Source organism: Haliotis rubra, unplaced genomic scaffold (genome assembly GCF_003918875.1).
Source record: "Haliotis rubra isolate DU_JTF1 unplaced genomic scaffold, ASM391887v1 Scf25, whole genome shotgun sequence".
Lineage (NCBI taxonomy): Eukaryota > Metazoa > Mollusca > Gastropoda > Lepetellida > Haliotidae > Haliotis > Haliotis rubra.
Window position 1 is genome coordinate 3,222,661 of NW_025766558.1, and position 13,624 is coordinate 3,236,284.

At 44.2% G+C, this 13,624-nt stretch overlaps 1 protein-coding gene across 5 annotated transcripts in view; it reads left to right on the forward strand.

Annotated features, from left to right (window-relative positions):
* LOC124279440 (estrogen receptor-like) overlaps positions 1-13,624 on the forward strand; it is a 175,262-nt gene that overhangs the window by 152,372 nt on the left and 9,266 nt on the right. For all 5 annotated transcript variants that reach the window (XM_046715269.1, XM_046715267.1, XM_046715271.1 and 2 more), the window contains exons 7-9: positions 10,702-10,814; positions 11,173-11,353; positions 12,981-13,122. In XM_046715269.1, coding sequence (XP_046571225.1) covers positions 10,702-10,814; positions 11,173-11,353; positions 12,981-13,122 — 436 coding nt within the window. The remainder of the gene's footprint in view (positions 1-10,701; positions 10,815-11,172; positions 11,354-12,980; positions 13,123-13,624) is intronic.

A 13,624-nucleotide genomic window follows, 5' to 3' on the forward strand; every position in this document is an offset into this window, starting at 1 on the left:
GTCACTGATACACAGAGGTTGAGGGCTCACTGATTGACTGGTGACACCACTTACACAGATTGATATGTCACTGATACACGGAGGTTGAGGGCTCACTGATTGACTGGTGACACCACTTACACAGATTGATACGTCACTGATACACAGAGGTTGAGGGCTCACTGATTGACTGGTGACCCCACTTACACAGATTGAAACGTCACTGATACATGGAGGTTGAGGGCTCACTGATGGACTGGTGACACCACTTACACAGATTGATACGTCACTGATACTGATACACGGAGGTTGAGGGCTCACTGATTGACTGGTGACACCACTTACACAGATTGATACGTCACTGATACATGGAGGTTGAGGGCTCACTGATTGACTGGTGACACCACTTACACAGATTGATACGTCACTGATACACAGAGGTTGAGGGCTCACTGATTGACTGGTGACACCACTTACACAGATTGATACGTCACTGATACACGGAGGTTGAGGGCTCACTGATTGACTGGTGACACCACTTACACAGATTGATACGTCACTGATACACGGAGGTTGAGGGCTCACTGATTGACTGGTGACACCACTTACCCAGATTGATACGTCACTGATACACGGAGGTTGAGGGCTCACTGATTGACTGGTGACCCCACTTACACAGATTGATACGTCACTGATACACAGATGTTGAGGGCTCACTGATTGACTGGTGACCCCACTTACACAGATTGATACGTCACTGATACAGCGGAGGTTGAGGGCTCACTGATTGACTGGTGACACCACTTACACAGATTGATACGTCACTGATACACAGATGTTGAGGGCTCACTGATTGACTGGTGACCCCACTTACACAGATTGATACGTCACTGATACACGGAGGTTGAGGGCTCACTGATTGACTGGTGACACCACTTACACAGATTGATACGTCACTGATACACGGAGGTTGAGGGCTCACTGATTGACTGGTGACACCACTTACCCAGATTGATACGTCACTGATACACGGAGGTTGAGGGCTCACTGATTGACTGGTGACCCCACTTACACAGATTGATCGTCACTGATACACAGATGTTGAGGGCTCACTGATTGACTGGTGACCCCACTTACACAGATTGATCGTCCCACTGATACACGGAGGTTGAGGGCTCACTGATTGACTGGTGACACCACTTACACAGATTGATACGTCACTGATACACGGAGGTTGAGGGCTCACTGATTGACTGGTGACCCCACTTACCCAAATTGATACGTCACTGATACACGGAGGTTGAGGGCTCACTGATTGACTGGTTACACCACTTACCCAGATTGATCGTCACTGATACACAGAGGTTGAGGGCTCACTGATTGACTGGTGACACCACTTACCCAGATTGATACCACTGATACACATGGAGGTTGAGGCTCACTGATTGACTGGTGACCCCACTTACACAGACTGATCGTCACTGATACTGATACACGGAGGTCGAGGGCTCACTGATTGACTGGTGACACCACTTACACAGATTGATATGCCACTGATACACGGAGGTTGAGGGCTCACTGATTGACTGGTGACACCACTTACACAGATTGAGACGTCACTTATACTGATACGGGAGGTTGAGGGCTCACTGATTGACTGGTGACACCACTTACACAGATTGATACGTCACTGATACACGGAGGTTGAGGGCTCACTGATTGACTGGTGACCCCACTTACACAGATTGATACGTCACTGATACACAGAGGTTGAGGGCTCACTGATTGACTGGTGACACCACTTACACAGATTGATCGTCCACTGATACACGGAGGTTGAGGGCTCACTGATTGACTGGTGACACCACTTACACAGATTGATCGTCACTGATACACAGATGTTGAGGGCTCACTGATTGACTGGTGACCCCACTTACACAGATTGATACGTCACTGATACACGGAGGTTGAGGGCTCACTGATTGACTGGTGACACCACTTACACAGATTGATACGTCACTGATACACGGAGGTTGAGGGCTCACTGATTGACTGGTGACACCACTTACCCAGATTGATACGTCACTGATACACGGAGGTTGAGGGCTCACTGATTGACTGGTGACCCCACTTACACAGATTGATACGTCACTGATACACAGATGTTGAGGGCTCACTGATTGACTGGTGACACCACTTACACAGATTGATACGTCACTGATACACGGAGGTTGAGGGCTCACTGATTGACTGGTGACACCACTTACACAGATTGATACGTCACTGATACACGGAGGTTGAGGGCTCACTGATTGACTGGTGACCCCACTTACCCAAATTGATACGTCACTGATACACGGAGGTTGAGGGCTCACTGATTGACTGGTTACACCACTTACCCAGATTGATACGTCACTGATACACAGAGGTTGAGGGCTCACTGATTGACTGGTGACACCACTTACCCAGATTGATACGTCACTGATACACGGAGGTTGAGGGCTCACTGATTGACTGGTGACCCCACTTACACAGACTGATACGTCACTGATACTGATACACGGAGGTCGAGGGCTCACTGATTGACTGGTGACACCACTTACACAGATTGATATGCCACTGATACACGGAGGTTGAGGGCTCACTGATTGACTGGTGACACCACTTACACAGATTGATACGTCACTGATACTGATACACGGAGGTTGAGGGCTCACTGATTGACTGGTGACACCACTTACACAGATTGATACGTCACTGATACACGGAGGTTGAGGGCTCACTGATTGACTGGTGACACCACTTACACAGATTGATACGTCACTGATACACAGAGGTTGAGGGCTCACTGATTGACTGGTGACACCACTTACCCAGATTGATACGTCACTGATACACAGAGGTTGAGGGCTCACTGATTGACTGGTGACACCACTTACACAGATTGATACGTCACTGATACACGGAGGTTGAGGGCTCACTGATTGACTGGTGACACCACTTACCCAGATTGATACGTCACTGATACACGGAGGTTGAGGGCTCACTGATTGACTGGTGACACCACTTACCCAGATTGATACGTCACTGATACACGGAGGTTGAGGGCTCACTGATTGACTGGTGACACCACTTACACAGATTGATACGTCACTGATACATGGAGGTTGAGGGCTCACTGATGGACTGGTGACACCACTTACACAGATTGATACGTCACTGATACATGGAGGTTGAGGGCTCACTGATTGACTGGTGACACCACTTACACAGATTGATATGTCACTGATCCACGGAGGTTGAGGGCACTCTGATTGACTGGGGACCCCACTTACACAGATTGATACGTCACTGATACACGGAGGTTGAGGGCTCACTGATTGACTGGGGACCCCACTTACCCAGATTGATACGTCACTGATACACGGAGGTTGAGGGCTCACTGATTGACTGGTGACACCACTTACACAGATTGATACGTCACTGATACATGGAGGTTGAGGGCTCACTGATTGACTGGTGACAGCCCTGAGACTTTCTTCATTTTCAGCTGAGGAAATCTAGACTTGCCACATTTTCTAGACTTGCGTGGGCTTTCTTGGATATATTTGCTTCAGGGTCTGTACGACAGACTATGCTAAACCGTAATACTATCATTATCATGACATTGTGATAATAGTACCGTAATTCAATGGGTGTCAACTGAGTTTTTCAGATTAAGGCATAAAACAGGAAGTCAGCCAATACCCAAACCAGCATTCATTTGCCCTGTTTTGTAGACACGCATCTACAGTTTGATAGAAATGTGCATCTAAATATCGACACAACAATCCAGAGATGTTGTTTCCTGGTAGGATAAACTCTCAGCTGTTGAGACAGTCAGATACTTTCACTCTTGTGTTTGTTTGTGTGCAGCTGAGAGAAAAATATTTGTAAGAGCTGTGGACATATAAAGGAAACACGATACTCAATATATCGGAAGATTGTAATGCAGGAACATATTCATCTCCAACATATTTGCAAGAAGGTTTTGCACATTTATCATCAGTACTTGTAGCACACCTGGTCCACTGATTGAGACTGACATTGGTGATGTATGTTAGGTCACCTGGATGTTGTGTGTCTGGCTGTACCTGCACCAATCACTTGAGACAGTCGTCCGAATAGTACCTGTAGCACACCTGGTCCACTGATTGAGACTGACTGACATCAGTGACGTATGTTAGGTCACCTGGATGTTGTGTGTCTGGCTGTACCTTCACCAGTCACTTGAGACAGTCGTCAGTACCTGTAGCACACCTGGTCCACTGATTGAGAGTGACATCAGTGACGTATGTTAGGTCACCTGGATGTTGTGTGTCTGGCTGTGCCTGCACCAGTCACTTGAGACAGTCGTCAGTACCTGTAGCACACCTGGTCCACTGATTGAGACTGACTGACATCAGTGACGTATGTTAGGTCACCTGGATGTTGTGTGTCTGGCTGTACCTTCACCAGTCACTTGAGACAGTCGTCAGTACCTGTAGCACACCTGGTCCACTGATTGAGAGTGACATTGGTGATGTATGTTAGGTCACCTGGATGTTGTGTGTCTAGCTGTACCTTCACCAGTCACCTCAGACAGTCGTCAGTACCTGTAGCACACCTGGTCCACTGATTGAGACTGACTGACATCAGTGACGTATGTTAGGTCACCTGGATGTTGTGTGTCTGGCTGTACCTTCACCAGTCACTTGAGACAGTCGTCAGTACCTGTAGCACACCTGGTCCACTGATTGAGAGTGACATCAGTGACGTATGTTAGGTCACCTGGATGTTGTGTGTCTGGCTGTGCCTGCACCAGTCACTTGAGACAGTCGTCAGTACCTGTAGCACACCTGGTCCACTGATTGAGAGTGACATCAGTGACGTATGTTAGGTCACCTGGATGTTGTGTGTCTGGCTGTGCCTGCACCAGTCACCTAAGACGGTCGTCAGTACCTGTAGCACACCTGGTCCACTGATTGAGACTGACTGACATCAGTGACGAATGTTAGGTCACCTGGATGTTGTGTGTCTGGCTGTACCTTCACCAGTCACTTGAGACAGTCATCAGTACCTGTAGCACACCTGGTCCACTGATTGAGAGTGACATCAGTGACGTATGTTAGGTCACCTGGATGTTGTGTGTCTGGCTGTGCCTGCACCAGTCACCTAAGACGGTCGTCAGTACCTGTAGCACACCTGGTCCACTGATTGAGAGTGACATTGGTGATGTATGTTAGGTCACCTGGATGTTGTGTGTCTGGCTGTGCCTTCACCAGTCACCTAAGATGGTCGTCAGTACCTGTAGCACACCTGGTCCACTGATTGAGAGTGACATTGGTGATGTATGTTAGGTCACCTGGATGTTGTGTGTCTGGCTGTGCCTGCACCAATCACTTGAGACAGTCGTCAGTACCTGTAGCACACCTGGTCCACTGATTGAGAGTGACATTGGTGATGTATGTTAGGTCACCTGGATGTTGTGTGTCTGGCTGTACCTTCACCAATCTTTTGAGACAGTCGTCAGTACCTGTAGCACACCTTGTCCACTGATTGAGACTGACTGACATCAGTCACGAATGTTAGGTCACTGGATGTTGTGTGTCTGGCTGTGCCTGCACAGTCACTGAGACAGTCGTCAGTACCTGTAGCACACCTGGTCCACTGATTGAGAGTGACATCAGTGACGATGTTAGGTCACCTGGATGTTGTGTGTCTGGCTGTGCCTGCACCAGTCACTTGAGACAGTCGTCAGTACCTGTAGCACACCTGGTCCACTGATTGAGACTGACATCAGTGACGTATGTTAGGTCACCTGGATGTTGTGTGTCTGGCTGTGCCTGCACCAGTCACTTGAGACAGTCGTCAGTACCTGTAGCACACCTGGTCCACTGATTGAGACTGACTGACATCAGTGACGAATGTTAGGTCACCTGGATGTTGTGTGTCTGGCTGTACCTTCACCAGTCACCTGAGACGGAGACGTCTCAAGACGTCAAACTGAGTAGTACAGCTGGTCTTATTGTCAGACAGTAAGGTTTCCTGGTATTTGAACCTAATACTCCGCTAGCACACAACACATGCAGCACTGACCTACTTTCCCTGTCTGGACGGGATATAAATAACTGTCGTCAGACTGGGACAGGATCAATATTTGGTAAACAGACATCATTATTATGATGCAACGGCTTCCCGGTGACAGACTGGCCACGCTTCAATGGCTACGATGGCTCTGCCTGGCCGACTCTAGCCTGAAGCCATTCGCTGATAGATGGCCCAGGCGAGACAGTCTCTCCCCTTCAGTAATCACAGCTACTCAGTCGGATAAAACAAACTAATTTGGTCCTCATTGTAGACACATTTTGTCTGGGTTATAGAAATTATCTTCATTGTGACGTTCTTGAAGCCACAATGATCGAGGACTTCTTTGTTTTATCTGTAAACCTGCAGCAGACATGATGAAATATGACAGCCGTTATGAAAGACATTAAGCGTCACTGCAGCTCATATTCATTGAAGGTACTGACAAAGGGTGATATGAATGAACACTATTCATTTCAAAGACCTCTGTACGTGTTATACAGTTTACACAAGTAGTAGTGTTAAATACTGATACATACTTCAGGTTGGGCAAGAAGGCTCCTTTGAGTTCAAGTGTTATTTTCAGATATTTTCTATTGGTATGGAATAAACAATTGTGAAGTGAAAGGTATTTATTTCAATCAAATTTGGGCTTATCAGATCAACAAACAATAATGTTGGTTTTGAAATAAAGTTCATCTGGTCACCTGAAATGTCCCTGTGGGAAATTCTTGTGGAATTTAAGAAAATAGATTTTGAAATTTTACAAACGGGACATCAAAAGTATATTATGAGATCAAACTCTCTATACTTGGGACATTAATAACATCTATTTAGTTTTCCGAAGTTTAAGACAAAAATTTGAAAATATGGTCTCTAATAACTTGATGGCTATCGTATCATCAGCAGTGGCTAGGTTTGTAGATGTTTTGCCCTTGTACCTATAACCTGTATTGTAAAGGGATCCCTTTGACTGACTGACTGACTGACTGACTGAGTTTGGTTTTACGCCGCTTTTAGCAATATTCCAGCAATATCATGGCGGGGGACACCAGAAATGGGCTTCACACATTGTACCCATGTGGGGATTCGAACCCGGGTCTTCTGCATGGCGAGCCAACGCTTTAACCACTAGGCTACCTCACCGCCCCTCGATCCCTTTGAAGTATGGCTGGTTGGGAGGATGGGCAAGAATGGAACGTGGAGCTTGGAGTTTCTCTTTGATTCATTATCTACATTAAGGAATGGATGAAATTGTTTGAAAGAACGTTTTCCACATTTTGCAGATCCATGAACCAGATAAATGTGTAAGCTATGCCATCTGTGTTAAACAAAGTAACTACTTGTAGACTGATGGATTTCAGGAAGTGTTGTATCTGAACATCTTCATGACGTCAGTAGCGTGACATGTGATGTTCAAACAAAGGGAATTAATTTTGTTACTCAGTATATTCATTTGTATTAGGGTCCATCACTTGGATTAAGGCGAGGTGGGTAGCCTAGTGGTTAGAGCGTTCACTCGTCACGCCGAAGACCCGGGTTCAATTCCCCACTGGGGTACAATGTGTCAAGCCCATTTCTGGTGTATTTGCTGGAATATTGCTAAAAAAAAAGGCGTAAAACTAAACTCACTCACTCACTTAGATTAGTTAACAGTGGTACGTAATGATCCAGCAGTTTTAACACATTAGTGTAGCTGGGGCATGTACTGTGACAAGGTCAATCCGTGTATTTGCATTAGGACATGCCTTGAGCTTGTCCTTATGAAAAATACCTGATTTGATTATAAGGTGATGATTCATTTTAGCCTTACAAAACTGAACCGTAAAATACATTTATTTATGAAAATAGATGATGTGTATTTTGTGTTGTGCATGTACATCACTGCCCTTGTGTGTCTGCCATGTCTTTAAGGCACACAGCCAGCCAGGTATTGTGTGTCAGTGTGTCTTAGTTTCACGTCTAATGTTGAAGGACTTCGACATGTACCATTATTCTGAATAGAACTGTGGAATAGTTCAGATTTGGATCTGTGTCAGTCTAGAATTACACACCTAAAGATGGCCGTGCTTTGATTTCACTCTGATAGTGAAGTGCTTTGAAATGTCTGACATATACCAATCTATACTTGAACTCAGTCCCTATAAGGAACCACTCACATACTACAGGGTTGACTGAGATATACCCATATATACTTGAACTCAGTCCCTATAAGGAACCACTCACATACTACAGGGTTGACTGAGATATACCCATATACACTTGAACTCAGTCCCTATAAGGAACCACTCACATACTACAGGGTTGACTGAGATATACCCATATACACTTGAACTCAGTCCCTATAAGGAACCACTACAGCTATAGGGTTGACTGAGATATACCCATATACACTTGAACTCAGTCCCTATAAGGAACCACTACAGCTATAGGGTTGACTGAGATATACCCATATACACTTGAACTCAGTCCCTATAAGGAACCACTCACATACTACAGGGTTGACTGAGATATACCCATATACACTTGAACTCAGTCCCTATAAGGAACAACTCACATACTACAGGGTTGACTGAGATATACCCATATATACTTGAACTCAGTCCCTATAAGGAACCACTACAGCTACAGGGTTGACTGAGATATACCCATATATACTTGAACTCAGTCCCTATAAGGAACCACTCACAGCTACAGGGTTGACTGAGATATACCCATATATACTTGAACTCAGTCCCTATAAGGAACCACTCACATACTACAGGGTTGACTGGAGATATACCCATATATACTTGAACTCAGTCCCTATAAGGAACCACTCACATACTACAGGGTTGACTGAGATATACCCATATATACAGTTATAAGGAACCACTCACTCAGTCCCTATAAGGAACAACTCACATACTACAGGGTTGACTGAGATATACCCATATATACTTGAACTCAGTCCCTATAAGGAACCACTACAGCTACAGGGTTGACGGTTCTGAGACACTGAAAACAATTACCCTCACCACCAATGCTTGTGATATTATTCAATTCCCTCCCATATTCTTGTACATTTTCTTTCTGACCGTTCTTTAAGACAAAATGCAAAAGCACTTTATGTTTATTAGTAAAATGTCATTTGTTTGTGTACAATATTATTTTTACCCTCTTTTAATGTCATTTTTGGGGGAATGACCCTCCCCTGATTCCTTTTGACCCCCACACCCCTTTAATAAATGACCAGTCCCTTAAGTATGAACATTTTCTAACAGGGTATTGATTATACTGTCTACAGGGATAGAAGTTCATTGTTGTTTGTGGATTTATGTTGGCTGTGTGGACTTGGAAGGTGTGGTGCCAGAGTCACCCGATATGGTGGGAGTGGGTCGGGTTCTCGGCCACAAAGGCAGGGGACGTTATTACCTGGATGGAAGTCAGGGCAATATGGTGAATTAGGGGCACCTACAAAGAGTTGGGTCAGAGGGCACAGCCGTTCCAATTTGTCAGGATTATGTTGAAGTGTTCCCAGTTCATTGGCATAAAAGGCTTGATGTGGTCGGACTTCTTCAGGGCTAAGTCTTTAGGGCTGAATGAGCAAGGCTGATATACATGTATATGTTTAACCAGTTTTGGTGCAGTCATTGTTAAGGATGGTTTCAGATTGGCGTTCTCAGTGTTGTAGGAAATACTTGCAACGAGAAGTCATTACTGGATTACTGGATTAGATGATAATGTTAGTTCCATTATACCTGTGTTTACTGGTGAAATGACTCTCCCAGATAAAGGCATGCGTTTCATAGTCAAGTCTTGCTTGATGAAAATCTTTATTAGTTTTTGTGTTTAACAGAAAGGTCTTTATTCAAATGAGTTTAAGTATTTTGCTGACAACTCATGCTTCACATGAGAACCTCTATAGGCTTTAGTGTTCAACTGATGAGTTTTCCTTCAGTTGATAATCTGTCTGAGCTTTTGTGATTCCCAGACAGGTCTTGCTCCACGATATTCAGGCGTGGTGTTCATCTGTACATTTCTCCGCAAAGTGTTCATAGTTCACTTCCCAAGTCTTGAATGAATTTAAAAAATAGACAAATGATGTTGTAAACTGAATCAGTTGAAGATGTTTCAGTCTTGTTTCTTTTTGAAAATATATTCCCAAAGGATTGGAAGTTATTTCTGTACTTGTGCCACTGGCTGGTTTCTATTGGTGAGGTACGAGTCAATGGACAACTTCGTAGCTTTTTGCGTCAATGCAGCACTTCAGTAGCATGGGGACCAACCTGTTTGAGATTCAGCTTCAGTACCTGATGTGAATTAAAGTTCAAACCTTATTTATGGCTGCTAGTGTCTGTCCCAAGATGAATCCAAGGCTTGTCACATTGATGTCAAAATATTTGATTTATGATTGTCTTATGCCGAAATAACTTTAAAGAATGGAGCCTAGAGTCAAGTCCCTCAGAGCTACCGTATGGCTTGGACTGTCCTACATCTATGATAAAGGATGTGAGTTAAGTTATAACAAGCGCAAAGGTAGCATTGGGAATGGAGTCGGAACAGCATGTGTACACTTCTGTAGTCTGATGATAGATGTGTGTGTAACATCCACTGAACATTGTCTTTAACTCACAGGGAGTCAGCGCAAAGAAAGGAAGAGCAGCGGAGGAAGTGCTGGGAAGGGGAAACGTTGTCGTGCTGACTCTACCGACGCTGCTATCAATTCCACCAGTGGAGGATCGGCCAAGGTGAGATGTTTTGTCTGGCACAGCAGACGTCACTCTCAAGTAATCGAGACGACTATTTAATGGACCATATTTCACTTGGTTGGCTGTCATGCATCGTTAAATACATATATTAAGAACAGCATGCCCACTAGGACTGCTTGCGGCGCAACTGATTATTGTTACTTGTTGTAATGTTCCTTTTCACAGATTAAACTGCATTTGAGCAAAATATTCAAATTTAATGATTAGTGACATCTTTTTAGGATGTGTTTTAAATTTCTCTGTGGTTAATGGTGCTGTGGACATTAGGATTGTGTGTTATGTGTTCAAGTGCTCCAGCTTCCAGACAATTAATTTGTGTAACTGTTTATTTTGTTAGTGTGCCAAGCGGTCTCGGTGTCACATGATTCTAGAGGCACTGCAGAAGGCCGACCTCCCCGTGCTGGAGAGTTACCACAACCACAACTTGCCACCCACTCGCATCCATCTACTAAACACACTGGTGAAGCTGGCGGACAGAGAACTAGTCTACTTGATCAACTGGGCCAAGCACGTCCCAGGTAGGACATAATCACACTGGATATATTGGGGATCTAGCAGTCTTGTCTATATTGTTTTCTAGATGATCAAATTCTATCAATTACAAGTTTTTAGTGTTGACTGTAACTTCAGGACCTGACTAAACTTAAAGTGAAACTTTAGGACCCAGCGTTTTATGTGTGACTCCTACATGTGTGTTGTGTGACTTAAGGCCCCAATGTTGCTATTATCACTTGTGTGACTTTAGGCCCCAATGTTGCTATTATCACTTGTGTGACTTAAGGCCCCAATGTTGCTATTATCGGTTGTGTGACTTGAGTCCCCAATGTTGCTATTATCGGTTGTGTGACTTTAGGCCCCAATATTGCTATTATCACTTGTGTGACTTAAGGCCCCAATGTTGCTATTATCACTTGTGTGACTTGAGTCCCCAATGTTGCTATTATCGGTTGTGTGACTTTAGGCCCCAATATTGCTATTATCACTTGTGTGACTTAAGGCCCCAATATTGCTATTATTGGTTGTGTGACTTAAGGCCCCAATGTTGCTATTATCACTTGTGTGACTTAAGGCCCCAATGTTGCTATTATCACTTGTGTGACTTAAGGCCCCAATATTGCTATTATCACTTGTGTGACTTGAGGCCCCAATGTTGCTATTATCACTTGTGTGACTTAAGGCCCCAATGTTGCTATTATCACTTGTGTGACTTAAGGCCCCAATGTTGCTATTTTCGGTTGTGTGACTTAAGGCCCCAATGTTGCTATTATCACTTGTGTGACTTAAGGCTCCAATGTTGCTATTATCACTTGTGTGACTTAAGGCCCCAATATTGCTATTATCACTTGTGTGACTTAAGGCCCCAATGTTGCTATTATCACTTGTGTGACTTAAGGCCCCAATGTTGCTATTATCACTTGTGTGACTAAGTCCCCAATGTTGCTATTATCGTTTGTGTGACTTAAGGCCCCAATATTGGTATTATCGGTTGTGTGACTTTAGGCCCCAATATTGGTATTATCGGTTGTGTGACTTTAGGCCCCAATATTGGTATTATCGGTTGTGTGACTTTAGGCCCCAATGTTGCTATTATCGGTTGTGTGACTAAGGCTCCGATGTTGCTATTATCACTTGTGTGATTTTAGGCCCCAATGTTGCTATTATCACTTATGTGACTTAAGGCCCCAATGTTGCTATTATCGGTTGTGTGACTTAAGGCCCCAATGTTGCTATTATCACTTGTGTGACTTAAGGCCCCAATGTTGCTATTATCACTTGTGTGACTTAAGGCCCCAATATTGCTATTATCACTTGTGTGACTTAAGGCCCCAATGTTGCTATTATCACTTGTGTGACTTAAGGCCCCAATGTTGCTATTATCACTTATGTGACTAAGTCCCCAATGTTGCTATTATCGTTTGTGTGACTTAAGGCCCCAATATTGGTATTATCGGTTGTGTGACTTTAGGCCCCAATATCGGTATTATCGGTTGTGTGACTTTAGGCCCCAATGTTGCTATTATCGGTTGTGTGACTAAGGCTCCAATGTTGCTATTATCACTTGTGTGATTTTAGATCCCAATGTTGCTATTATCACTTGTGTGACTTTAGGCCCCAATGTTGCTATTATCGGTTGTGTGACTTCAGGCTACACAGATCTGTCCCTGAGCGACCAAGTGCACCTCATCGAGTGCTGCTGGATGGAGCTGCTTCTCCTTAACTGTGCATTTCGATCAATGGACCACGAGGGCAAGAGGCTGGTGTTTGCCCCAGATTTCCATTTAGATCGGTCAGTTACTTCACCGGTGTAGTTTTGTAGTTTTGATGGGACCTAGCCAAAACCACATAGTTACAGGGTGTTACTTGATTCACATGGTCAAAGGGTGTTACTTGATTCACATAGCTACAGGGTGTTACTTGATTCACATGGTCAAAGGGTGTTACTTGATTCACGTAGTTAAAGGGTGTAACTTGATTCACATAGTTAAAGGGTGTTACTTGATTCACGTAGTTAAAAGGTGTTACTTGATTCACATAGTTAAAGGGTGTTACTTGATTCACATAGTTAAAGGGTGTTACTTGATTCACATAGTTAAAGGGTGTAACTTGATTCACATAGTTAAAGGGTGTTACTTGAATCACATAGTTAAAGGGTGTTACTTGATTCACCTAGCTAATAAGTGTTACCTGTAACACATGGTTGATGAGTGTTACCTGTAACACAAGGTTGATGAGTGTTACCTGTAACACAAGGTTGATGAGTGTTACCTGTAACACAAGGTTGATGAGTG